At 36.0% G+C, this 27,972-nt stretch overlaps 2 protein-coding genes across 3 annotated transcripts; one reads left to right on the forward strand and one right to left on the reverse strand.

The window, feature by feature from the left end:
• Positions 1–104: 104 nt before the first annotated feature.
• Positions 105–19,481, reverse strand: LOC146169721 (adhesion G-protein coupled receptor G7-like). The gene is made up of 22 exons (XM_083387068.1): positions 19,441–19,481; positions 18,041–18,197; positions 17,594–17,697; positions 16,381–16,518; positions 14,866–15,027; positions 14,041–14,199; positions 13,583–13,745; positions 13,407–13,522; positions 12,655–12,780; positions 11,725–11,814; positions 10,781–10,896; positions 9,402–9,566; positions 7,869–8,084; positions 6,974–7,213; positions 5,992–6,114; positions 5,350–5,487; positions 4,856–4,965; positions 3,679–3,886; positions 2,836–2,977; positions 2,264–2,424; positions 968–1,135; positions 105–675 (listed from the first exon to the last, which is right to left on the reverse strand). The coding sequence occupies exons 5-22, from the start codon at positions 14,999–15,001 to the stop codon at positions 430–432; spliced, it is 2,823 nt and encodes a 940-aa protein (XP_083243194.1). The 5' UTR covers positions 15,002–15,027; positions 16,381–16,518; positions 17,594–17,697; positions 18,041–18,197; positions 19,441–19,481; the 3' UTR covers positions 105–429.
• A 5,542-nt stretch (positions 19,482–25,023) lies between these two features.
• On the forward strand, positions 25,024–27,903 carry LOC146169722 (uncharacterized). 2 transcript variants are annotated; one of them, XM_083389009.1, is made up of 5 exons: positions 25,753–25,854; positions 26,011–26,491; positions 26,558–26,668; positions 26,878–26,952; positions 27,043–27,903. In XM_083389009.1, the coding sequence occupies exons 2-5, from the start codon at positions 26,403–26,405 to the stop codon at positions 27,416–27,418; spliced, it is 651 nt and encodes a 216-aa protein (XP_083245135.1). In that variant the 5' UTR covers positions 25,753–25,854; positions 26,011–26,402; the 3' UTR covers positions 27,419–27,903. The 2 variants fall into 2 exon arrangements, with proteins under 2 accessions (XP_083245136.1, XP_083245135.1); XM_083389010.1 differs by lacking the exons at positions 25,753–25,854; positions 26,558–26,668; positions 26,878–26,952; positions 27,043–27,903 and adding exons at positions 25,024–25,249; positions 25,436–25,595 and having other exon boundaries at positions 26,011–26,370.
• Positions 27,904–27,972: the final 69 nt, after the last annotated feature.

Raw genomic sequence — 27,972 nt, forward strand, 5'->3', positions numbered from 1 at the left:
CATAAATTTAAAGTAGTTTCCTTATCGTATCTCTACATTCCAGCTCCTGAGAGCAGATAACATCACGTGTTTTACCGTAAATCTTTCAACCACAAATGTGATTACTGCAAAATGCCAAGGTTAACAATGCTAGTATTTGATACTACAGTATTTGAATAAACGGCCGAATTTTTTTTTATAGTTATAGTGGGTTAAAAAAAATATTGTTGCCAATGTGGCATATTTAACAAAACATGAAACATGTCATGTACGGCTTTCCAGGAAAGTCATTTAAATCTATTTAGAGGTTATCAAGTGGAATAGGTTTCGACTTTGTGCCAGAAAGCGAATAAAAATCGCCAAGTTCAAGTCTCTTTCTCAGTTTCTTTTCACGTCCCAATTCCCTTTCTGTGATGTTGCAAACGACGAGGCCAACGCGTTTCGTTTGAACTACCTAGTAACGGAACATACGTTTGCATCCGCTTTCGGCGTAACTGCCGCGTGTGATGACGTCACGCCATTCGATGACGTAATCTGACTGCTTTTTCCAGGCGAAACCGGCGTCAGGGTGGTCTTCCGTCCGTTGGTCGACGAAGGGCTTGGACGCGACCTTTTAAAGCACCTTTGCAGTGGCGCCAGCCAGACTCTGCGCATGTCGGCCCTCCTCAACGTGGTCAAAAGGAAAATGGCGACACCCTGTGAATACAAACAGTAAAGCAAATTGGACAAAACATGGTAACGAAATATTGAACATGGCTTTTAATATATTTCCTTCAAAACATGCTTACAGGCGTGTCATGCGTATTCTGCACTTTGAGTTGTTTAAGACATGATGTTTTTAGTTTACTTAGTCTTAACTTATTGTTAAAGAGTTTTTTCTTTTACACTTGATTTACAATTCGAAGTTGTTTTAAGTATGTGTGATGAACCGCGAGCAAGTTTAATTAGCAACAACCTTTACCCCGTGAGGCCAAAGCGTGTAGCTCACCTGAAATGCGCAAAATATCGTGAAAATCCAACTAGTAACGGTCAGGTAGGTCTCATCGTCGGATAGCAGCATAAAGTAAGCCGAGATCCAAGTGATTCCCATCACCACCAGCATCGTAACAGCAAGTAGCAGTGACTGCTTTGCCGTCCTTCTCAGATTGGAATGTGCCTGAAAGGCAGAGTTGTTTTTAATTGTAAGTCTGTTTTAAGTGCATGCAGCATTAAATCTTCGGCGATAAAAACACCCTTGGCAATAAAAAAAAATTGTTCAGCAAATGTTGCTGTAATTGGAATACCAATGGTTCTTTAATAGTTTGTTGCTAGAGTGCCACACGTTTTGTAAAATGTTTATAACGCAGACCTTATTTGTTTACTTGGAACATGTGAATGAACCAAAAGTGCTCTGTTTTTAACAGGCCAGAAAAAAACAGAGGCCACGTTATCTGACACACTGGAGTTTAGGGATGTCCCATAATATTCGACCGGCACCGATACCCTTTGCCAAGTGGTAATATCGGCTCTCGTTCCATACCAAAAAATAAAGTAACTTAAAAATATAATATTCGCAATCAAACGCAGCGATTTCACTTAATGAGTTAACTTTGTCAAACAAATAGTAGGTGAACAACGGGAGTTAACTAAACTTTTTAACGCTAAAGCAGGGGTTCTTAAACGTTTTTTACCGCGGATCCCTAATTTTTTTTTAACCTAGCGTGGACCACGGTCGACAATAAAAATCCAAAATGACATCATAAATTGACGTCACAGTACAAATAGACTTTATAAATCTGCTGATTTTGGTCCAAAAATGTGAAAGTGAAATGGAGTCTAAATAGGATTCAGTGCAAAACCGTTTTATTTTTAATCAAACAGTTTTCTTTAAAAAAAGATTACTTCTTAAATATACACTATTATTTTAAGTAGGCCTTCATGGACCCCCTAAAACTAGTTCGTGGATCCCCAAGGGGTCCATGGACCCCAGTTTAAGAACCCATGCGCTAAAGCAAATTCCGGCCCAGAAACTGGACAAATACGTTTAACGATGTTTAAATGTCTTCTATTTTGCTTTTATGTGCACAGTTATGAAGTCTTTTGGTATCGGATCGTGACATTTTTGTCCAAAAATCGTGTTTCGGTATTGAAATAAAATAGAATCGGACATGCCTATAGTAGTAATTGTAGCGAAAATCTCTTTAAAATATTTTGAACAATCATCGATAGTAAATGAAGTGAATAATCCAATACAAATATGTTGTGGCATGTGTGTTACATTTCTATTTATGCTGTTTAAACGAACCTCTTTAGTATTGTGGTTGAGCTCGTAGGTGACCAGCACGAAGATTGCGCAGTTGTAAAGTAGTAGAATGGCAACCGGCAAAAGAAAGCCAAAGTAGAGAGGGTACCCGGCCAGCCAGCACATGTTCTCAGCGATGTACGACGAACGCGTTAGCGGGTTGTCTGTCAAATACGTTGTCACTTGTTATACTGTGATTTATCTTATAAAGCTTTTTTATGTTTTTGGTCTGTATTTTTGTGTAATGTTTTAGTTTAACAAATTGACAAGCTGCTGCTAAGAATTTAATTCTAAGTCATTAGTTTGCAACTTGCCATAGCTGTACGATTTTCTAAAGAAGAGGAAAATTTGAAACTTTAATGCAGTGTTGCAAATATAAAAGACAAAAAAGTATATTTCTTAATTGCGGTGCGAATGACATGAGCGCAATTCATGTAAGTGGTTCAATCAGGGATTTTAAAATAGTGTCTAAAGTGCACGTAAGTAAAGTCTTTGTCTTCACCAATGCATTCCAGCCACTATAATACTAGTGTATCAAACATTAAAGTTTGCCCAATGGTCTGCGTGCGTTTTACCTTGTTGATACAGTATCTGTGTTTCTTGTTGATCGACGTATCCGATTGCCACGGCGAGGTTTGTAATTACGACCAACGCTGGGACCCCGTAGCTGAACAAACTGCACTTCAACAGAAACCTGGTGCGATAGCTCCCAAAAACCTGTTGAAGGATGTCACAACTGTTAAAAAGTGCAAGACAAACTGTCGATTAAATACCCTAATTTTGATATTATTAAAACCGTGAAACTACCGTATTGAAACTACCGCTCAGATTTGGGTTAGACTGAGTCCAAGACCAGTAAGACAAAACGACTTGTGCGATTCTAGATCCGTGGTTCTTAAACCGGGGTTCGTGAACCAAATTTTGAATTAAGTTTTTTAAATAAGAATAGTTTGATTGAAACACATTTTGAAATGTATTGTATGGAGACCTTCGGAATGTATGGGGCATTTTTTGGCGCTCTTTCACTATTGTACGTAAAAATTAGTAAAAATTTTTTTTCTTGAAATGCCGCCTACCACAACGCATATTGTTTGGGTTAGGGTTCGGGTTAGCGTTTGGTTGAGGGTGGGTCCAGTTATTATTAATAATAAACATAATATTACTTGACCCACCCTCACCCAAACGCTAACCCGCACCCTAACCCAAAAAATATGCGTTGTGGTATGCAGTTTTATTATTTTTTTTTTTTGCATAACTTTTCACGTACAATAGTGAAAGAGCGCCCATTTTTTCCTGATTTACACTTGTTTAATCTAAAATAGCAGGTTTCTTAAGTCTTTTTAAACATCAGTTAATAACGTCATCTATAAAAATTTAATGCCGACCGTGGTCGATGCGAAACTAGCCCCTGCAAGTACCTTAACGAGCGAAATGTACATGTCGTAGCTGTATATCGCCATCCAGCATTTGGCAACCAGCAGAAAGTAGTTGAGCATTGCCGCGACGAAAATGCATCCTGCCTCGTTGCTGGTTTGCGACACGCCGCACACGAACGCGAGGTACGCGACACTCATCGTGCAGCAAACCTGGATGAGAATCTTGCCGCTTCTGTGCTTCCGCAGGTCGCTGAAGTATAAAGCGGGATTTTAGGTAAATATATTTTTAGGTGTGCCGCCGGCTGAGGCGCGGAGTATAATTCAAGACTCGCGACTCGATAGAGTCGGTTCATTTTCCTGTAGTCGGACTTGGGATAAGAGGCTTAGAGTAATACTATAGGTTAGACTACATGAGTGCCTAGTCCGACGTGCTCATGCTCAGTGAAAAAAATTTAAAACTGAAAAGGCCACAAACTGTGAATAGTAAAGGTGGGATATTTTTAAATCATGTATTGTGTGTGAATGAATTATATTACACCTCTATGAGCGGTTTGCTTAATATCTACCATATGTTATCTAAGTAAATGAGTGAAATACAGGCTAGTCGGAGCCGGACTCGGGACTCGAAAAATCGCACATGTCGCCAGACTCGGGTTACTTTTAACCGACCCCTTACCCTGGCCGCCGGTAGTCCATTTTTACAAATTAATTTTGTATGGGAAATTAACTACCTCCATAAAACATCACAGACAAGGGCAATATTTTAAATAATATGCATATTTAGCTCAGCACAACAAAGAGCATTTTGGAGATATTGGTTAAAGTCACATTTTGTAAACAAAAAACTTTGGAGAAAGAGGTTAAGGCGAAACGCATTTCTCGGCCTGTAATCAGGCAAACTGTAAAAAGAGCACGCTCTGCAAAATTAACATATATTCGAAACGCGGCAAAGATTTCAATCAAGGTTGAGCAATGGTTGGAGGCTTTAGTTACACGACTAAACGTAGTATGAATATCAAAGCCCATGTGGAAGTAGGTAACATTTTGAAAGTTTCGAATATCACTTTATTCATTAACGTTGAAAATGAATAACGTAATATTCGAAACGTTCACAATGTTAGCTATAGGCTACTTTTATATGGACTTTGATATTCCTACTAAAACAATGTGTCTATTGCTGGTTTTGAATACATTAGCAAAATATTTTTCTCATACTTACGCACTAATAGCGATCACCACCGCCGTAAACACCATGGCAACGATCGACACAATCACACCTACGTCACCGGCCACGGAAAGGGCGACATCTGCCGGCGCAAGGTCCGATCTCTGAAGAAAAGAAAGCGAAGGTCGATTTTACATAACGTAATTTCTATTAGATGAGACCAACAATAAAACACCTTCGACCTTAAAAAAAGTATTATTAAATATTATTTCGTTTCCGGTTGTTGATTTGGTAGGGGTGGTTAAAGCTAATTTTGCTAATTTTACTACAGTTTGTGTCTTCCGTTTGCTGTATAAACATGAGAAAAAAGGTATGGCACCTGACAGTTATTTAGAAGTTTAAATAGTGGGCTGGAATTCTCATTTCTAGACAGGCAGAGCAATAAATGGACTTTCAAGGGACTCATGACAAGCATATAAACTTTAGGCCTAATTAACTTCCATTCATAAGATGAACGGTTAAGATTGTGTTAAGTGATTACCACTTACCACAAGGATAGCGAAGTTGGTGAGATGATTGCATAGGCACTCTGGTGTGGCAGAGGACGCGTTGAGGAAGCACCCGTCCGACTTCCAACTCTCACTGCTGTAATCCCAGTACTTACAAACCATCCACGTTTTATTGACCTTAGCAAAAGCAAATAAAAAATGATTTGCTGTTCGTATGCCTTCCTATACCCCTTATTAGTGTAAATCATTTTTTGAAAATAGTTACGTTACACAGCCATTAACCATTTCCACTCAAATCTTGTCACAATGACGTCTTTTAACTTTTTTGACTCAGTGTCACTGTCATGAAGTGTTCTACCGAATCGGCAAAAAAAATTTTGTGCCTTTATTACAAGCTTCACAAAAGCGTCCAAGAGTATTACGGAATTTTGAATGTTTTTTTGCATTTTTTTTTTTACAAACTCTACTATAGATTTTAATATATTTACCGATGCTATTTTGTACTCCTCTAAATTATCTTATAAGGGAAGTTTATTAATTTTTGGCTTTCTACTGGATTTTGGTATTTCTGTATTAAACCTTTTTGCCCTGTCCCAATTTTTCCTAGGGTATAGTTCCCCGACTAAAAATCGTCCATAGGAACGATTGTTCTGATATTTCTTTTACAATTTCTGGGCTAACCATGAATCTGTTTCCTGGTACAGAAGCTTTGCCGAAGGTTTTCTCCACTCCGAGGTGCTTGATGCTGATGGGCTGATGTAAATCACGCAGAGTGACGCCGATGCCGACGTCAATGGAAACGACCTGGACGAGAAAGGAAAATAGTTCAACAAAAATTGAGTTGTGGTTTTCTTTAGGATTGAAAACTTAAAAGTTGAATGTTGCCCAGTAGCAGTCCAAACGTCTCTCACGAGAATGAACCAAACAAACAAGTATAGTTAATTTATGTAAGAGTATTATGATTTGTGTATCTATAACACTTTGTAGGCTGACTTATTGTTATGCCATAAAGTTGTTTTGAACTCTAAGTTCTTGACGGTTGTTTTATTTAATTTAGCAACTTTTTAACATCGAAAGAGTTTTGGGCCTTAGTAACAAGGAACGGTGCTCAACTATTGTCGTTTTCACATCGAACGAACTTCGTCGAAATCATTAATCGCGCGTAGAGACAAGTCATTCGCGAGTAACAGGCTGCTGATCATATCCGCTTTCTACTGAACGTGCATAACCTTTATTAAGTTTGTATAGGCTCTGGTTTATCGCTGTCAAGCGAATGCTCCGAAAATAGAAGGTTTAAACTTTTCAACCTTTTTTTCGCGCGATTAGAGCTAAGGATGTCCGAAACTACCTTAATTGTGAAAATTGGTATCCCGTATTTTGAGAAAAATAAAGTCAACCAGTCTCAATAAAAACGACTTCTTACCTAAAAAGGTCAAAATACTTTTTACACATTTGCGACACATTTTAATTTTAGGCAAGTGTTCAACTCAATTGCTTTACAAGCAACTTTACCACACAGAAGGGAAGTAGCAAAATATCTTAAAGCGATGAATTATCTATTCTAATAGATACTGTAAGTTTTTGCGGTGCACAGTTTGGGAACAACTGCTCTACACCTTCCAAATTCCCTGCACGGGTCTAGAAAAATAAAACGTCGACTCACAAAAGAAGCTTTTTCGCTCGATTCGAACAGCTGGTCGTCCTTGTAGAAAATGAGAGCTGCCCTTCTTTCATTTGATAGCGCCGGATTTTGCTGTTGCTTCTGCAGGTCCCAGGCTTGCCGAACTGCACTCGCTGGAACGTGCACTTTAACCGGGCTGGTGAACTTTTGATTTGCGTAGCTGCGTAGGATCGGCTGGAAGTTCAGTGCGCCGCTTTCATTCCACGGCTTACGATTTTCGACCTGAATTCAAAAGTTGGCTTGCAAACGCTTCTAACATTGACTTTTTTAATGTGACTTGTCACACTAAAGATGAACAAATCTGGCAGTTTCGCAACTTTTTCGATAGCAAAATAGTGCTTTTTCATTTGACTGTTGGTGGCCACGCGGATATTAAAACAAACATAAGATTATTGTAGCGTACTTAATATACTTGAAATGCTGCATAACAAAAGGAGTATGCAAAATGAATGACAAATAAATTGGTTAAAATATGGTACATTCTCATGGTAATATGTTTGGCATTTTAAACGTTCATCCAATGAGGCCGCACATTTAATAACGTTAAAATTCATAAAATAAAACAATTATAAAACTGCTTTACTCACCTTGTTTGGCCAAAAATATTTTAGCAAAAAAATATAATTTATTTATTATTTTAATGATTTACCTATAATAGGTTATAATAGGCCTATATAGACCAAATATAAAATGGATTCCATGTGTAACTTCTATAAGTCAATGTGCAATCCAAATATACCTTTTCTACTTCTTTAAATCTTCCATTCTTTTTTTCACAAAATGAATTCCCAAAGTTTGTTAAAATTGCCGTACTGAAAAATGCTTCAGCCTCTTGACACAACTTTTTTAAATTCAGTAGTTGACTGCAAGAACTTACATGAACAAAGATGGCGTCCGTTTCGACGTCGGTCTGTGACTCGTTGGTGGCGAGATTGGTCCGCATCGCCAACCCCGATAAAGAAAGGGATAGGGAGCTTCCGAGTTTCCGCTGTTGCGCCATCGCCGTGACGTTGCCCTCCACTTCGTGACGTAACGGGCCCAGCGCGATTTGTGACGTTAGTGAAACAACGGTTTGGAAAGCGTCGCTGGTCAACTAGAAAATCAGTTTCTTTTAATAAAGCAACACACAAAAATGAGTTTGTTATTCTTTTTAGGAAATTAAACGTCATTTGTTTTCTTAAGTTAACCGGGTTGAAGTGTTTTGATCCTTTACGTGGTAGCGATTTGGTTTTATTAGCGTCGCTGCTCTTTATCACTACGAAAATCACATAAACGCAATGTATCTCTCATTATCGGTAAATAAAGCAACTATATACTGTATATGCCATTTTGGATTATGGTGACATATAAATAGACACCGCTATAAACTTTGGCAAACTATATTTAATGACCTATCGGTCTATTTGCTATTAATAAATGTAAATGGCGTGCGGTATTAATGCAGTGACATGTGTTTCAACTCACTTCGGATTTTTACCGGAAAATTGTGCGGAAGGAAAGAAACGCTTTATACTCATACACGAATTTTACATAGCAAGATATTAGCCAAACTTTGGTTAATATAAATTACAGTTACAAACCAATATAAAACTAATGTCGGTCTAAATGAGGGTATTGAAGTTATTAGTCATAAATAGAACACATATAGCAACATAATGCCAGTTACAATTTATTAATAGTCTGCAATCTTTTAAACCCTTGTCAGCATTTAATACAAAACCGTCCCAGCATTTGGCGGGAATGTAACAGTATGTGTCGGTGTGTCAATAAGTCTATACGCAGTAATACGTCAGTCGTGGGGTTATTAATTACAACGAAACGATCGTTCAGTGACTAATTACATCCTTATAAAAGTTAACCATAAACGTTGTTTATTGAATATACAATGAACTCTATAGGTTACTATAGGTGTACAATAACAATATAGCTTCTCTCATAGGCAACGAATCGCCCTTAGCGCTAAAATGTTTATATCGAGTTTGTTTATAATAATTTCTGTAAATGCAATTCTATAAAAGCAATTGGTTCTCCTGTTTTAAATAGTAATATTTTCATAACAGTCCAAGGAAAAGATTTTTTTCCAATATGGAGTTAGTGTTGTCTTGCGTATGCGGGCATAAGACCCCAGCATGAATGCAGGTCACTACGGTTTCGGGATGTACCATTTTCAATGGAAATTCGCAAACTTTGATCAATGGTTATAACACTCATTTATCGCCGATTTTAAACTACGCTTTCGTTTGTCGTTTTGAAATGTCGTCTTCGGACTTTAAATAAAAGATTTTAAATGCGTACAAACATTGCGCAAAAGTGGTGCTTTTACGTCGTCCGCCTCGGTCATAAATGAATCAGTTTAGTTTGTTGAAATTTTACCACGGGTTCACGATGTATTTCATATTAATCGTCTTACTTGGTTTTGATTGTTCTCCACACGAGCTGCCACGTTTTGGATGAATCCCGCCACCGAAGACGCGTCCTGTGACGTAAGTCGTGTGGAGTTTGACGTCAGCAGCGTCAGTCTGGAAAACGCCACTTCGACATTGGCGTCGGTCATCGTCCAAGTTTGGGAATTCAACTTTAAAAAAATGTGAGAGTTAAAAACGCAATAGAAAAGGAAAATTTAGTTTGCACATCGATGTAGGATTGTAGGCAAACATGAAAACTATAAAATTTACACTCCGGGATCCATTTTTTTTCAAATTTTAATTATTACAATATCTTTTTTTTTCGATGACTTTTTCGCGTTACCCCCTGTATTCTAATCCTATTTTCTTAGCAGCAATAATTTGTAGTAATTTTATTCACAAGCAAATTGAAATTATTCTACGAGATACGATTTTTTTTCGTTTGGGATTATTACAAAAAGCGTTTTAGTAGTAAGTGGCGACGACGGAGGGTTAGCCCGCTGCTCTTATGCTGTTGCCATTTTGCAGGCATGTTGTGTTGTGTAATTGCACAGAAATTGGTCGGACAACGCGTTACGAAGAAAACTTATTACGTCAAAACGGAAAATCAACATTACCCGCCATAGAATAAGCGCTATCTACTCATTAGCACAACAACAAACAACGTCACCCCGCTTTCGAAGTGCGCAGGAGGAAATGGCTAATTGCACCCAAAACGCGAAACCTTGCGACATGCCAACACGTTAGCTAAAATATTTTTCCAAATTTTAAAGTCTTTGCGCGTGTGGCCGCGCGTCCTTACGATGCAAATGACATTAAGCGCATGCCGAGTGGAAATGATTTTCAGCCAGGGCCAAACAAAATTTCTGTTCAAAGAAAACGCGCCACGTCGGAAATTTCAACTGCCATTTGTGAGCTAACGAGCCTTTTTAGATGCAAAGAACTGTACATTTTTGCAAATATACAGTAGATATACTCAAACGTGTTTTACTGTAGCTATAAAAGCACAGCAAATTGTTCACGTTTGTATTTCTAGGTTAATAATTTCTTTGACACACAGATTTTTTAATACACACCAAAATTGAGAGATTCTGCGCTTGCATATTTATAATTTAAAGCGTCATCTTGCTTTTTGTTTTATCCAACAATATTCTAAATAGGCGCGGTCGGACAGATTAGGCCTTTTATGGGTGATGATCTGAACGAACGTAATCAAACATTGCCCCAGCAACGTCATTACAGAATCGCGCGTGCAGTTCCGAATGAAAAAAATCCGCATCTGTAATATATTTTCGAGAATGGTAATTATACACTTACCGAACTTGATTTCTGACGAAAAAAATCACAATTTTAGAAAATTAAGTAGGACAAATTGTCTTCTCACCTCCAAAATAGCTTCGGCAATTGTCTTGTTGCAATTAATCTTGACCAGGTCTTCGACATGAAATTGAGCAGATCCATTGGGTTCAGTTTCACAGAGAATAGAAGCCAGCGGCGTTCCTGGAACATAGAAGGACGCGTCTTTATACACGCTTAACATACGGCATAATTGGGTAATGTGGTTGGCAACAAATTTAATTGTAAGATATAAGCGCAATTTTAAAAGGTTGTTTATTGATATAAATGTTTGCATTGCGTTTAGCGACGTAATCTTTTTAGACTGTTTTGTGTGACTATAGAGTACGTAACTATAACCAGACTTGGACAACTAGATTTATTTTAGCTTTTTAAAATTAGATTAGAATTAAAATTAGAGCATTTTAGTTTTTTTTAATTAGATTAGAATTAGAATTAGATTGTTTTGAGTTTTTTCAAATTAGATTAGAATTAGAATTACCGAATTCCTAAAAAAACAAATTTTAACTAGAATCACATACAACCAATTTAATTTAATCGCAAAGTATTCTTATAAGAATGTGAATGGTAAATATGTGTGTGCTAATTTTTAAGCCTTTTTATGCTTTTAGACTGTACAAATTACCTACAACTCGTTCCAACCAAAGAGTTTTAATTGAAATTCTGTGTTTTAACTGAGTGACTAAAAATGCCGTTGGACAAAGTAGCAGTTTTGGAAAAATCCGAATTAGATTAGAACTAGAATTAGAGCACACAGGCAATTCATAAATTAGATTAGAATTAGAATTAGCCGCATTTTGCTCTAATTCAATGAATTAGAAAACTAGAAATATCTAGTTGTCCAAGTCTGACTATAACCAATAACATTCAGTGGGTCATAAATTGATTTCACTTTAGCCGTATGATGTAGCCACTCTTCTAATGCTGTTAATGTGCAATGGGAATATTTAACGCCACATATATGCTACTTACCGTTTGGACATGACTCGGCCGAATACGCAGGAATTCCGCCCCACGTCTGTCCAAAATGGAGATTACCGAAGTTTGTCGCTTCGCAAAACCCTGCAAAGGCAGAACTAGTTACGGAGACAGGTTCGTGCAGATAAAGACTGCCTTTCGTGTAGTCTGTGCATTTTCGTAAATATTCATCTTTTTTATTTCACGGCGGGTTTGTTATGTTATGTATAACGCTGGTAATGAGAATGCAGCACACAATGGACACTTGCAACGGCGAACTAAATATACTGTGTGAATTTTTCTAAATGTACCAAAACGCTCTGTCTTGGGCGCGCCACATCACGAACCAATTCAACTTGATATATTTTCGGGCAAATTCACGATTCCGTGCGTTGTCTAATCAGAGCAAATCAGAAAGATTCCCCCAGCTGGGTTCTGAGGCAATTGTCAAGTGGACTTTTTTGGCGTTCACAATAGCACAAACGCTTTAGTATCTAAGCGTATATGGTTCAGTATACTGTAAATAACAAAGCACATGCGAATGTTGACATAATACTCGGTATTTTACAAGCGTTCAAGGCGTATCACTGTATAATTGCTCTAATACTTTAGAAGCGGGATAAGTCTTTCTCAGAGACTATAAGAAGGGTAAGTAAAATCCGGTATTATACTACATTCTAAAAAGGTAGATTAGCACAATTCTAAAAAGGTAGATTAGTACAAAAGTATAGGTCTTTGTACGCGTATATATATAGTATGTTTTATCATTACTGAACAAAGTATAAATTTCAAATTGGTGTCTATATCCACCGTATGGTTTCCCCCCACTGTTGTTGTAGTTGTTAAAAAAAAAACCAAAGCGGCGTAATCGCACGATTAGCAAATACACAAGGGGCCCGACACTTAACAAAAATCAACCAACAACAAACAAAAAAGTAAACTCACCGACACAAGCCACAATTGGTTCGCCGTCAAATCCAGGCTCGCAAGTGCACTTGGTCCTTCCGAGAACTGTCTCGCAGTGAGCGTGTGTTCCGCATTGAAGTCGAGCAGCTGGACAGCCGTCCACGTCTAAACAGACTCGGATAAGTTTTGTTTCGTTTTTTTTCTGGCTGTGATCATCAGTGTTGTAAACAAGGCATTTTGAAATATCTTAAGTCCAAGTCAAGTCATTTGGAGAATAACTTAAGTCCAAGTCAAGTCAAGTGGCAGTCCAAGTGATTAGTTGTCCAAGCCCAAGTCAAGTCAAAATTACAGCAAGTCGCGTCCTTGTCATTAAAACAAAACTTTAAACTATTCGAATTGTTAAACTCGTACGACAATTTATTTGAAAACAGTGACTTAAGTGCACTAGAGTCAAGATTGAATAAAGTCAATACAACTCTGGCGATCAAGCCCACTGGAATCAAACTTGGGGCCTAGATCCCTTGCAGGGATTGCACCACTACAAATTTGGTTTATTAAAAATCCTATTTTAGATAAAAATTTAGACCATATTAAAATAAATCAGAACGATAAAGTTTTATTTTTTTATAGCATTTTATTTTATTTTATTTTTTTTATTATTATTTTTTTTTGACGTAACACATGGTTGCTTTTGACAGTTCAATTTTTGTCAACTTTTATAAAAGAATATAAAGTAATTAAAACCAGAAAACAGAAGATGTGTGCGCTATGTATAGACCGTGTTTTCTTACATGGTTTACTCGATCCGACCAAAACGTCGACGTATCTCGAATTTGATGCTACCTTGTTGAACAAACTTGCGAGTCCCTTTGTGGATATACTGTGATTTGCGACCTTCACTTTGTACCTGTGAATTGTTGAACGTTTTATTGTTAGCAGAAAAGAGCAGTTGTTTTTGCTATCTTACCTTACGACGTTGTTGGTCTTCGAGACAACTTCGTTCGAAATGGACTGACTTTTTTCGTTGATCAATTCGTATATCTTTCCCCAGATGCTCGTCAGTTCTTCAATAAACTTCTCGTTCGATTGCATAACTTTGGCTGTGAACTGCTGGTCAAACGTGTGTGTAACTGAAAAGAATCAATCAGTTGTGATATACTTTATGAACTTTAATTCGCCTTACTTATTGTTGTACAATACATGTTCCGGGTATAAAACCAGGTTAAATGAAGTAAGAATCAACACATATAAGCCACGAGGCTTTTCGTATAGAACTTTAAATTAGAGAACTGCATTTGACGAGTTGGATATCACTTAATCATTCACGCTTTGAATCTTTGCAGTAAGTATAGTTTACCTTATTTTAAATGCGCAAGATTAGAGCGTGTCCCTTATACTTCGAGCTTTACATATATGAACTCCTACCGGGTCTGGCTGCATCAGCTTTTTGTGATGTCACGATAGTCTTCGTTGAGGTTTTTGTTGCTGCTGTTGTGGTTGTGGGTGTGTTTATGGTTGTGGGATTAGACTGATCCACGTTGGAAGTGGTTATGTTTGCATCCGGAGGTAGCTCTTCCTTTATCTCTGAAATGTTTTAAATGTGCATGCAAAGCAACCATATATTTGTTCAAGATGTACAACACGTAGCCCACAGCTGAACGCAATATGTATTTGGCTTGCATACATCCCAAAAATAATCTTCATTTTTGTGGTGGTTGTAAGTTTTCAGTTTAAATTATATCTGGTTAATGTGTACGAATGCTTTCGTGATTTTTTTACGCATATGACATGCTGCAAAATTAAATGTTTTTATCACAAGTTGATAATTTGCATTTAATGTTCGCGCAAGGAATATTTTGAATACAATTTAAATTAGGTGTGTTTCCAACATTAATCTTTGCTGCAAGAGCCTATTGCTGTGGCTTGGATTTTTTTGTTTTATTGTTTTCGATTTATTTTCAATAAGTCCTTCGTAATAAGCCATATTTCCACGTCCTCTACGTAAATTTAACGGACTATACCGTAAATCAAACAATTGTGTATTTATTGAACTGTATGCAGTATTGTGAAAGGAATCTTACAATCAGGTTAAAATTAAAAATATTCAAATGCCTTTATGTTCAAGCATCGAAGTTTTAGTGAAGATAACTATCGTATAATAAGGGAAAAGCTTTACATAAATTGGTTACTGCTAAAGTCCAACATTGCAATGAATTATTTACACGGTACCGTCAGTAAAATGTATCAAACCTGTTACGGCTGGTGTAGTGCTCGAAGTTCTAAAAGCCGAAGTTGGGGTAGATTTTGTAGTCAAGGAGTTTGTAACCGGAACTAAAGTCGAAGTTGATGTTGTTGATTTTGCTACTAATGGCTGTAGTGTGGTCATTGATGCGTTTCTTCTGGCAGCTGAAACTATTGTTTATGGTGACAATTATTTGTTGGATGGGATTGGCATGCAAAGCTTTTAAGAGTTGACGTCACAAACGTAAGTCTAAACGTGGCGTCACAATTACATCTGAACGTGACGTAATAAATAAGGTAGCTAACACCGTACAGTTCGTTTATTTTTTTCAAGTTTTAGGTTGGAGAGGTGTGAATTTGAATACAAAATCTCCCTTATAAAGATGTCATCAATTCATGCGAAACGCAAAAACGTCATTCTTTACCAGGGGTCGGCAACCTTTTTCTAGTCGCGGGCCAAAACCAAGCACAAAAGGTCTCTGCGGGCCACACAAAATGTTAGCTAAGAATTGTGTTGTTTAATGTTAGAACAACTGTGAATCAGGCGGGCCTCGCCCTCGTATCGTATTTTTGCACTTAAAAACGTGTTTAATTCCATTTAAGGAGGCAGTAAACTGTTGGCGCAATCGCGAAAATGCCGTTTGTTTGGTAAAAAATTCGAGTTCACACGTCGTCATCCATACTACTAATGAAAAGTGTAATAAAACTACTTTGAAGAAACGAGATAACCTTAATAGTTAATGTAGTTCAGTGTAATTTACCTTTTTGTGTCCGGGCTCACCTGGCGAGCGAAGCGAGCGCGATTTATTTGGGTATACCGGCATTTATTTTAAACTTCCTGCAAATTTTTATTACAATGCCCAAAATAAAAAAAATGTTAAAATATATATGCCCAATATTTTTGAATAAGTTTTCCGTTTGTCCGCGACGCACTTGGCAGCCTTCCACGGCCCAACGGTATAGAAGCGCTGATCGATTTTGAAAAGACAGCCTTCAAACGTAAACGAACCGGACGCTCAAAGATAATTCGCGCGAAGCGCAAAACTTTTCGCATTTACGTAGGTAAAATAGTAAAACGTAGGCCAATTTGAAATGGACTCAAAAGATGCGGCGGGCCAGTTGAATTACATTGGCGGGCCGGATCCGGCCCGCGGGCCGTAGGTTGCCGACCCGTGTTCTATACCGTTTAAGATGCCCAAGCTTTCATTTTTGAGTGTGAGTTAAGATGTGCATTTGCGCTAAAATAGTATATACCAATTGGCTAAAGCAAACTAGAAACCAAACTTATATCATGCGGAATCCAAATTTTAGCATTTCCTTAGTTAAAAATATACAGTTTGGGTGGCCCCTGGCCATGGATAAGTAGCCCTCCTTTTAAATCAAAAGTGTTATCCAGTAAAGCCTGGCCTTTAGAAATTTGGTGTATATAAATTTAGGTCATTTGGTAATCAAATGACTGTTTACTAAGTTTTTGTAAATTGGTAAGTATTTTTGTTAATTTGCTCAGAGAACCTAGATGCCTACCTGCAGCCTTGCACCTTTCACTTTGATTTACATCATTTGTTTCTTTAGACGGTGCTTTACACTGGAAGAAAGATTCATTTGACTCCCTTTGACATAACTCATCAGACGGACACGAGATACACGAACAGTTGTAGGAATCTAAATCAGTTTTTTTTAATATAAATTGCCATGTTAAGGATTGCTTATCACGCCATGGCCGCCCCCAAATGTACTTTTCGGGTTTTGGCAGATTTGACCTGGGTGTGAATTGCGTTTTATTGGCATGCTTGGATACTTGTTGCAAAAAAGTTGCAAGAACTTTTCTCCCAAGGCATCTCGACGTTCCTCTTTTTTCTAAAGTTTGGCATCCACGACTTTATATATATAGTTAAAATATTTTTGGTTTTGTAGCATCTTGCTTCATATGACCGGGTCAAATCCCGGTTAATCGGCCATTCAATTGAAACAGCCTGGTGGACTGTGTCGTCGCCTCGCCAGCCTGCTGTGTGTATTCATTAATTTAACAGCATATTGCTGATCGTGTTTCCGAAATTTCCTGTTTTTTGCTGCGTCGCCGAACCGCATTGTCACGATATTCAATTACCGCCAGCTGGAATGATGTATATAAGTGATTTCATTTTATACCAAAAACGGCAGTCCCACTGTTCACTTAGCTGGAGTCAGATCGCGTACGTTATACGGAGGTAATTATTGTATGTATCGTAAGTACCTGTGTAAGTATACTGAATGCCGTTTGTTTATTTGCAATAAACATTCTTTCATTGTGCTTAAAACCCACAGTTTCTTGATACAAGTTTTCCTTTGTTCGCCTTGGTTAAATTCAGGCTTTGGCCTTCTCGCGCTAATTTGATTCAAAGGTATAAAATTATCAATGTTTATAGTTGGTATTTATTTTGGTATCGCTGTGAATAGTCAATAATAAAGAGTAAATCATTTCTCCAGAGAGTTTTTGAAAGGCTCCCATGCAATGAAGAAGTTTACTGATGAACCCATTGATGTCTTTTATTTAGCAGTTTGCGCAACTAATTAACCAGACCGTGTTCTAATGTCAAATTAAAACTGTTGTGTACATAAATTTATAAATGGTTTTACGGGTTTAAATAATTCACCGATAAAAACCTGTAAAAGTCTTATATGTCATTCACGACTGTCAACAATTGGTTTTAAAAAGTAATTTCGTTTTCAGTAATATATACAGCAACAATATACTTACATCGATACAGCCGATCGAGCTTGTCAGTTATGCTGTGACATTTCAAATACAAATCCCTCAATTCGTGGGAGCTGATCGAGGTATTGTAAACAGTAATGTTGAACCTTAACCAAAAAAACAAACTAAATAATATAAAAAAATAATCACGAAATTAAAACACAGTCTACAATGATTTACTTATTACGAATGTAAAATCTGGTGCTTTCAGGTTAAGATATATTGGATTTTATTGACCATTAAATTGTGTTTCAAAAACCTAATTTTATTTAGTAAAATTATTTTGTTTTGTTGATGTCCTAAACCCCAAACTTTTACAAATATGACGTGCAATAATTTTTTGGTTTTAATTAGTTCCGTGTTACTAAGTTATTAAACAAGCCTTTAATCATGTCGACTTGCATGATTATACGCTGCAAATTTCGAGCCAATAGTAATAACGGTAAATACCTGACAAACTTCGGTTTATCGTTTACGCTGACAATGTTAATCGTGAAAGGATGCTTTATGGCGCTCCAATGTCCTTCAATTATATTTGCTAACTCATCAATAGGAATTCCCGGGTACCACTGATCGTACGTGTAAACCTTCTGTGAACCGATTTTGTCTAAAAGCGAATTATGTATGTCTATTATATATACAGGCTATTATATATTTTTTACTTAAGTAATAGCTAAATTATTTTCTAACAACAAAAACGAACAAGTAAGGCCGAGTTTGGTTTATCTGTAACCCACGTTACACAGCTGTGGGAACGATTGATAAGAGAGTTCGCATCAGTATCAGACTCCTTCGTTTTAAGAATTTCGCGGAAGGTAATATACGGACCAAATCTAACCACGATCAAATAATTGCGCAAGATAACGCGCGAGCGCATAATAGTGGGTATTTGCGGCGGAAATTTAAACCTTCATAAATCGTCTGATATAGCCTAATGGTTGTCGTTTTGACAATCGACGCCAATCGAGTTACGAAAATCGCAACAAGATCGTTTTAGACAATTTTGTAAACAAGTCTTTGTTAAGTTTAAGTAAAATCCTTTTGAATAAATAACAAGTCATAATTAGAGCAAATCAATTCCAAGTCAAACTCAACATATAGCAAGCAAATGGTGTTATGCGCAAATCTATAAATAACCCAATTTTATAACAAAAATGCTTAAAGAAAACAACTCATTTCAATCAAGTCATTTTGGTCAAAAAACTTAGGTGAAGTCAAGGTATTTCCAAACAGTGACTTAAGTGCACTGTTTTTGCCAAGTATTCGAAAGTCATTGTAACACTGGTTTTAGACAGGTTCAGCGTAATCTGCAACACCGAAGCTGGCCAGCAAAAAACAAATATAGTGTAGCCTATCGTTTTAAAAAACTCCCCAGTCTCCCCAGTCTTAACTGTAGTTTTAAGTCATATTAAACACTAGGTCTTCAGCATGTCCTATGACGCCACCTTTAAAAATGACCATTGTTTATTGTCAAATCCAACTTTTCTGCCTTTTTCAGTCCATGGCAGTTTATTGACCGTTTGTAGGCTTCCCGTAACGAATATTCTATTGGGACTTTAAGAGACATTTATGTTTAAAAATTCATGACTTGCCGTTCTTAAAATACCAACATGGTGTTCTGCTATACTATTATATGTTTGATATAGAAGCCGTGAAATGTTTCCCGCATATTATTTGCATTATTAGAGTTTAGAAATTGTTTTGCGTGCGTTTCACAACGACAAAATATGTCAATTTACTATAAATACTGTATGTTTTCTGATAAGTCAAATTCCTACTGTAATTATGGTTGGTAAACATATTTAGGCAACCAATTTTACTGGTGGCATGCGTACATGCTTATTGCTTACCCTGGGGTATGTCACAGTTGAGCTGGTTAGCATCATCAGGTATATCTAAAAAGCAATAGGTTAATAAAAATGGCGCGTCAAAATGCACCTTTACATTTGCCATTTTCGTTCAAGAAGATATTAATCAATAATATAATGTTAACTCGACTTAAAGAGCTGATAATAAAAAAAATACACCAGTTTACCCACCTCTATTTTGATGAGAGCCTCGGTCGCTATCATCAGCTGCCACCAACCACTCTATATATCAAAGGTAATATAAAGTTATTAAGCGCCTCGTAGTGAAATCAACGATTTTGCAAGTTCTACAGTATACTATGAAATACAAGACAAATTATACTAGATACTTAAAAGCATTTTTTTACATACTGCAACTTTATATTAAAACATCAGAATGACAAGCCTATATAGTATTCTCTTTTTTAAGTTCTCTTTTTTAAATATTGTATTTCCAAGAATGTGTCTTACTTCGGTTTCCAAAACAAGGAAATGTCAGCCAAGCTGCGACTAAACCAAGCATTAGCCATGTATGGTGCGATTTCATGGTTTCAGAATTTTTAGCATTGATTAAAGCTGCAAAATATACAAGGGAAAGAGAGTCGTTTACAGGTTGTAAATCAAACAGTTATATAGCCATATCTGAGTTAAACATCACACTAATCCTAAAGAATACGATAGTTTTTCACATTGTCGGAAAAAGTTTGAGTTAAATTTCGACATCGTGACGATCGTGAAGTTGTTTACACTGTCGAAAATCCTGGTTTTCATAATACAAAGATACCTCAGGTTACAAACCACATATAGAAAGCTCTGCTTGCCAACCAATGTTGTCTGAAAATACTTTGCGTCGAGACACCCAACAAAACTATAAAAAATATTACGGTATCTATATGTGACCCCAGTTTAACTTCATCATGTGACGACCTGATGACATCACCGGCTTATATCGTGCTGACCCCTTGTTACGTCATACGATTTTCCTTATTTAAGAACTGCGAACGAATAAACATAAACATAACCAGGGCTGGTTATTAGCATAAACGCAAAATATCAGATGGTAACTTCAATAAATTCTTAAAGCTGCTCAATGCTTAAGCTGAACGAACCTTTTGAATTCCGAAATATTTTGCTAAATCGTCACATTTTTTGGATAAATTATTCGTCTATTCTATATTATATTAATTAACGTTCGGAGTGATTTATCATATTCTATAGCTGAATTACTATCTTCTAATTTAAGCTGGAATATTATATAATTAGAATTGTTGTCGCGTGGTGCTTTGTATAAATATATTTGGTCTACTGGTCATTCAGAAAATTTAAATTAAATTTGTAGAAAATAAAAGCGTTTATTTACAATTCATAACGACTATTTACGGCGACACATAAGTGGGCAACTTTTTAAAATCGCAATTTTCGCCCTGGTTACGATTACATGGTTCTAATCACGTCGAGCACATTTACATTATTTAATAAACACTTCTTTTGGAACTTATTGTTGGTGATGCCTTTCCAAGAACCTAACCTATCCGCTAAGCGCTCGTAGCGCAAACATTTCTCCTAAATGTTGCTGTTATTTGCGGCCTATGCTTTATTCCGCCTGCAATACAATCAACAGACATGGAAACTTTCCGAGGCTATATGAGGGTGCTTTGAGTTGCAGCGAAGCGTTTTGGCCCAGCCCTGTTTAAACGAACGTACGTTGCGTCGCCTTCCTGTAATAGAAACGACGCCTGTGGCCTACGTCACTTTGCGCGATGCGTCATCGCTCGAATCGCGAAAATTTAGTTTTTATTCTCTCATTGACACTTGCGCTACATGATTACCTGGCCACCAAAGCGTGGTTGTATTAAAAACATACACGTTTCGTAGTTCATTAAACAGAAATAAGTTAAATTCGGTAACATCGGTTTTATATGAGCGAGAATAGTTAGCATACCTTTCTTAAGTGTAATATATTTGTTATTTAAATACGCATTCCCTGTGACTGGAATACTTCAATTGACAAAAAAGGGTCGTTAGTCTGTTTAGCCGTCACAGCAAATCCGTTGACGCTAAATAGGACAATTTGCATATCAAGTACGAAAGCGTTAAGCTTATTTTTGTCTATTTCACTCACACCCTTTTATATGGTTCCGAAACTTCTTTAAAGTATTTTGCATATGTGTTTTTCTTTTTTTTCCTCTCTTTTCCAGACGCTCTAAACTTGTATTTGCATCTACAAAATGCAGTCCAATAATTCAAACGTCTATATATCTGTATGTTTTATGTGTGTGTGGCGTGCGTGTATGCGTTTCTGCGTTGTTCAACAAGGCAATGTCATATTTGGTGTCAGCAGGGTGTAACCGGTTCCTAAACCTCATCTCACTTTTTCTGTTTCTATCGCAGCCCTCCTATAGCGCTTAACTTTTCCATGTTAAACTGCGCTATCTACTGCCGGTTCTAAGGCAGAAAACAGAAGTAAACAGGAGTTCGAAATTTGAATGATTAAAACAGGAGTTCGAAATTTGAATGATTCAACTCTCTTTCACCTTTCTTTAACTTGGAAAACTCTCGTATTTCTTTCGGAACAATTTTACTGATAGTGCAGACGAGGTTATAACCCCGGGCAAGGCAACGTTTAGATTTCACAACCGTTACTGCTCGTACCATCAATATATTTATCCTCTTTTATGCCGATAGCCTTGTACACGCCATTCGCAACTATAGTCGCACTGTAATTCTAAATCTTAAAATGCCATGAGTGTTCTTACCTTTCCTCATCTTAATTATTCAATGCTTTTTTTAGAAAGCATCTTCTATTTTGTTCATTTGTTCATGTACCTTGCCTGCCACCGCAAGATTTAACACGTCGTACATCCGACTTTAAAAGTCGAAATAAACATGTGCATACAACATTTATATTCGAAATAACTATATCCACCTTTATTTGGTTTGAAGTTCTGACGTGATCCTTAAACGACTCGTGACAAAATAGTAAAAGGACATCGATATGTAGTAGTGCAAATAACTAAACGTCTGTCATCCAATCGGTTGCGCTTGCCAAATGTAAAAGGCCAATCTGGGTCTTACATGGCAAACTCAGTTTCAATAGGTTCTACGTATGGTGCTAAAGGTGAAAGCTTGGGTTTTGTGAGATGGGAATACAAGGGTTTAAACAATTTCACACTTTAAAACAGTCCCAAAATACATGCCATGGTGGCGATAGAACATGTTAAGAACAGATTTTACCCCGAACCACGTTCAGTTTTTCCAACATAGACAGCTAAATCTATATCACTGTAAAAAATGTAGTAAGAATATCAAAGCCCAAATAGAAGTAGGTATAATTTTAAACGTTTTGAATATCTCTTTATTCATTTTTAATATCGTATAAATAAATATTCGAAAACGTTAAAATGATACCTACTTCTCTACGGACTTAATATTCTAACTCTACTTACTACAAACTCCAACCATTATGCTTCACTGTCATAAACGGTTTGCTTATCTTATAAAATTTTAGGAGCTGTTGCAAACTAGCTAAATCAACTCACTTATTCGACAGGCTAACCATATATGTTTGCTTTACTCCTTTTTTTAATTATAATAATAGACTTTAAACATACGTAACTAAGCCAAGTACTTTTGCGCGGCTTTCATGGCTCGACGAGTTTGAAATATTTACGAATAAACATTTAGCTAACAATTTGTTATGGGGAGAAAATTTATACCGGAATATTTTGGCCGGCATAGGAGGATGTGAATTTAATCATGCCGTTTCGCATCCGGCCCTATGGTTTTTCCCTGGCGATGCACATAAACCAAGCGTAAGTAGCTGACTATTTTGTGTAACCGTGAAAGTAACGTTGTCCTTTATATTCGCCAATCAGTTGGCTATAAAACACCGAAACAAATAAATCGCATGTCAAATGTTTTTACTTTTGTCCGGGTAAACGTAAACGTTAAATAATGGTATTGGTTGAACAGAGGTAATTGCATCGCACGATGATTGTCCGGCTAAACGGTAAAATTGATCAATTACGTTATTTTTACCAAGTTCCTAGTCCTGTGCTGTACTATAGTCACGTGATACGCCAAGTCACAAAAGTAACGATACCTTCTTTTAAATTCGCTGCATTGGTCTATCAAGTAATTACAAGTAAACAGAGATTTTCAAACGATTTACAGCCCTTATTGTCGGTTTTTAATAATTTTAACTGAATTGACTTTTTTAACTTATATAAAAAGTAAGACTAAAAACTTTAACAATTTTATTCGGTTTTTGTATCCTTGCCATAACTAATATGATATAATTATTACTTTTGCGGCCTATCTGCTGTATATCGCGTTTTCCTTCTTGGCTTATAATTTAACATTTTAATTTTTAATCAAGTATTATAGGAAAATTGCTGGCAATATTCCACACCTGAAATCTAAAAAAACTGCCAACGTGATAATGTATGCGTTTCTAAACATGTAAACAACACCAACTTGCCACGAACAGTCTTGCTTAAAGCGAATGAACGCATCTTAAATCAAGTTATGAGCTCACATCCGGCGCAGCGCGGTTGCCTTTTTTGTGCCTAAGCGATTTTGATGGATTTCCTTCGGCGGAGTTCAGCGGATGTGGTTAAAAATAAAGCAACGTTCTCGGGAAAATAAGTTCATACAAAGGGTTGCAAAACTAACTAGAATCAGTATATGAGGTATTCGTAATTTAAGTACAGGTCATAACATTACATAGGTGGGATTCGATTTTAATTTCGGCTTTGCCTTTTTGTTTTATTCGTCTTTTTTTTGTCGAGTATTGTTCACTGACGTATTTACGACTTAACCAGTAGTAAATGTAATCCAGAACGGTTCGGAATGGCGTTTCGTTAAAACGATTTTTGCAGTGACGCCACCACGTAAAAAAAACTTTTTTTTACCATGTTCCTGTTATGCACATTTAGCCAATTCGGATGGATGGCTTCTGGAGAAAATCACGGCAGGTAGGGAAGACTTTTCACTTGTAATTTAACATTTAGATTTCACTGAACGTAACTCTTACTATTACACTTTCTTTGACAGCCAACTATCTGTTGAAAAATATAAATTTATTTGCATTTTTTTCATCCCAAAACGCCATACACATGGATTAAAGCGTGGCGACGTCTTGGTCATTTTAAAAAGCATAACTAAGATATCCGTTCTTTGTATAATATAATGTAATTTTTAATCAAGTTTACGTAAAAGAAATTTATTTGGTATTAAATAACTTTCAACGATTGAAACTTGTAGAAACAGTTAGTTTTTATCCATATCGGCGCTGATGCTGCTTATAAAAATATTTGTTTTATTTTGCAGCGGTAGAAAAACTGTAAAAACTAAACAAACATACTTGGAATTTCAATTTTGGGTAAATACTACCTTAGTAATTTTTCCCACATTTTGATTTATCTTTTGGCACTTTTGCGTATAAATATTCTATAACAATTATTTGTCATGCATCAATGCAGAACTTATAAACACAGTTATGGGAAATCCCCAGATGTAAAACTGCCATTTAATAACTGGTCTGCCTTATTTTACATCTTAAATCCCGCTTTGTTGTTAGAATTACAGGATTTATATTTCTTTAGTTTAGGCTGTTGGCTGTATTTTAGCAAAGTAGACAAAATTGACTGTCCACTGTCTTTGTCTACTGCACCAAATAAACGCACACAAATAAACATTTGCAAAATGGCGAAAATTTTGACATGGCGAGAATTTGAAGAGAAGGTTTCACAAGGAGAGTCAGTAGAAACCCTACTTGAAGGAGAAAAAGTTACAACCGAAAGCAATCTTGGTACAGTATTATCAATCTACTGGTAAAACTATAACTTTGAGGTTTTGACCACCTTGAGTAAACATTAAAACGCACAGCAAGGATAAAATGCAGTCAAAATACTTGTGTTTACCAACTTTGTAAAACGAAATTAGATTTTGTAATGGTATTTAATATTTTTCTGTAATATTATTTATTATCTTCTAGGTAAAGATTCAAAGCAGAACACTGAGGTTAAAATTGGAGGAAAATCTTTTGAAATAAAAATGATGATGCCAACATTTGATGAAATGGTGAAAGACTTGGAGGAAATTCCCGATTTTTTTATTCCCGAACCAAGAATTCCGATAGCAGATCTCCTGCCATTGTAAGCATTTTAATAAAACACTGGCATATTTACGTGTGACAGATCATGACAATATAACACTTCTCATACAAAGCTGGACGGTAAATGTCTAGGTTAACTCATTTACCTGGCTATATTTTTATTATCGGGTTTTAAAAAAATGTTTTTTGTAGTGCTCAGAGTTTACTCAAAATAATGAAAAAGTTACCTATACCACAAATGGGTCTGTTTTGTCACTTTATACAGCACATGGTTGAAGGATGTACCCATTATTAGGCTTGTAAGTTTTAAAATAATGTCTAAAGTGGAGTGAGGTTTTATTTATTATGTTACCTCTAAAATAGGATGTGATGCCAGTATGAATATTTCTTTAAAGTATAATTCTGTTTAGTTAGATTTGCTATTCAAGGTATATAGATTTTATTTTCATTTTCAGAAAACCAGTTTTGGACGATTCTTCATCAAATGATACCAAGCCAAGCTGAACAATTTTTTTTTATTAACAATCGTTACTACAACATTGTGAAACATTCAGTAAAAAAGTGAAATTGCTAGGACAATAAATCTAAAATAAAATGTGTACAACATTATGATTTTCCTGATTTTTTTAAAGAACCTAATCAATAAAAGTTTAAACCTGTTATATGGATTTTTTTAAATTACTTCTGAAGTTCTAATTTCCATTTTTTACATTATGTTATGTTTTTATTGAAGTTTCTACTTTATAATATGGACAATTTTGTGTATTTGTTAATGTTAAGTTTCGCTTCTTACCAAACAACAATGTGCCTCTCGTTTTTAAGTTGAAATTAACTTAGGGCACTTAAAATGAAGTTACTGAAATGTGTTCAACTCAGTTTGCAGAAGAACTTTACTACAATTACAAAAAGGCAATCTTCTGAGTTCAAAAATTACAGGTCGGTTGTGGATATTGATTTTGAAGCTACTGAATGAACAATAATACCAAAAATGTGTTTGTACAGATATTTCCTTGGAATCCAGACCAGGGTTGCTGATAATGACTACTATGGACATGTTAACAACTCTCACTACCATATTTACGCTGACACTATTGTGAACACATTTCTAATCTGGTATTTCTTTGGATGTTGTAAAATAATTTCCAAGATCTATCCAGCATATGTGACATTAAATTGGCAATTATATTACACAACTCTAAATTAATCATTTCTGAAGAAATTCATACACAAATTCTTTAAATATTTTTGAGCAAACTAACTTTCCAACATATATGTATTGTATAAAATACTAGTTTGGCAACCCTGCAAATTATTGTTTGTAGGTATTGTGGATTAGACATTGATCGTTTCAACGCACCAACTTTGGCATATATGAAAGAAACAAAATGCATTTATAGGTAAACTTGGGGTTGGCATCCAAAATTTGTTGTAAAAATATATTTTAATGTTTCTTTAGAATAAAACTATAAAATATATTCATTTTTCAGAAAGCCGCTATTTTTTCCACAAGTCTTTCTGGCTGGATTAAGCATTTCAAAAATTGGAAATTCAAGTGTTTGCTACCAAGTTGGATTTTTTGAGCCGAAGCTAAACTATAGCAAAGGCTTACCACACGAAAATGCAATTTCTATGCAAAAATTTGACCCACTTTTAAAATTGGGCATTGGCTCACAAGGGTTGTTGGTTTCAGAAAACAATCCTGCATTTTATTCCCAGCTGGAGAATCATTACTTGAAAACTGCAAATGTAATAAGTTCACCTGTTCATGTATTTGTAGATTTTAATTCTCATCGGCCTGTGAAGAGTTTACCCAAAGACTTCAGAAAAAATCTTGAAATTTTACTATCTGAAACTAATAAATAGTGGATTTGCTTTCCTTGATTACCAATCGTGATTTGCTATGTTCTTAACTCTTCAACCTTTTTAATTATTTATTGCAAATTTATTTTAATGGTAACCAGAAATAAGTTCAAATGTTTGGCTAGTAGATTTTGGTTGAATTTTAACCTTTGCTAAATATATATTTTAAAGTATTCTATTTTACCTTTCATGGAAAGGTCGTAATTTATGATGAAGAGCAGTAATTCCCAAACTATGTGCCATGGCACATTAGTGTGGCTTATGGGTTGTGCAGAAAACGTTATGTAATTTTGAAAGATAACCTATTAGTTTTGCAAATGAACATGCAGCCACCTGATCCCAACTATCCATTAGAAAACTATAATATTAAGATATCTACTGTTTTTTTTTTGTATTATGGACGATTGTCAATTGATAAATGTTTGTTGGAATGTGTGCCTCTAATTTTTGTTAATTTTACTAATGTGCAACAAGCTAAAAAAGTTTTAAGACCACTGGTAAAGAATAATGAATGTTGCATATATCAATATATGTATTGCATATATATATATATATAT

The sequence above is a fragment of the Ascidiella aspersa genome, chromosome 1 (assembly GCF_963924565.1).
Source record: "Ascidiella aspersa chromosome 1, kaAscAspe10.2, whole genome shotgun sequence".
Taxonomy (NCBI): domain Eukaryota; kingdom Metazoa; phylum Chordata; class Ascidiacea; order Phlebobranchia; family Ascidiidae; genus Ascidiella; species Ascidiella aspersa.

What these genes read in the sequence shown, in the direction of transcription:
- LOC146169722 (XM_083389009.1), top strand. Translation starts at nt 26,403, where the DNA reads ATGAAGTTACTGAAATGTGTTCAACTCAGTTTGCAGAAGAACTTTACT. An exon ending in TCTGAGTTCAAAAATTACAG is followed by an intron (nt 26,492 to 26,557) that starts GTCGGTTGTGGA and finishes GTGTTTGTACAG; the next exon opens with ATATTTCCTTGGAATCCAGA. An exon ending in GAAACAAAATGCATTTATAG is followed by an intron (nt 26,953 to 27,042) that starts GTAAACTTGGGG and finishes TTCATTTTTCAG; the next exon opens with AAAGCCGCTATTTTTTCCAC.
- LOC146169721 (XM_083387068.1), bottom strand. Translation starts at nt 15,001, where the DNA reads ATGACCACACTACAGCCATTAGTAGCAAAATCAACAACATCAACTTCG. An exon ending in AGCTGATGCAGCCAGACCCG is followed by an intron (nt 13,746 to 14,040) that starts GTAGGAGTTCAT and finishes GATTCTTTTCAG; the next exon opens with TTACACACACGTTTGACCAG. An exon ending in TGTACATTTCGCTCGTTAAG is followed by an intron (nt 2,978 to 3,678) that starts GTACTTGCAGGG and finishes ATCCTTCAACAG; the next exon opens with GTTTTTGGGAGCTATCGCAC.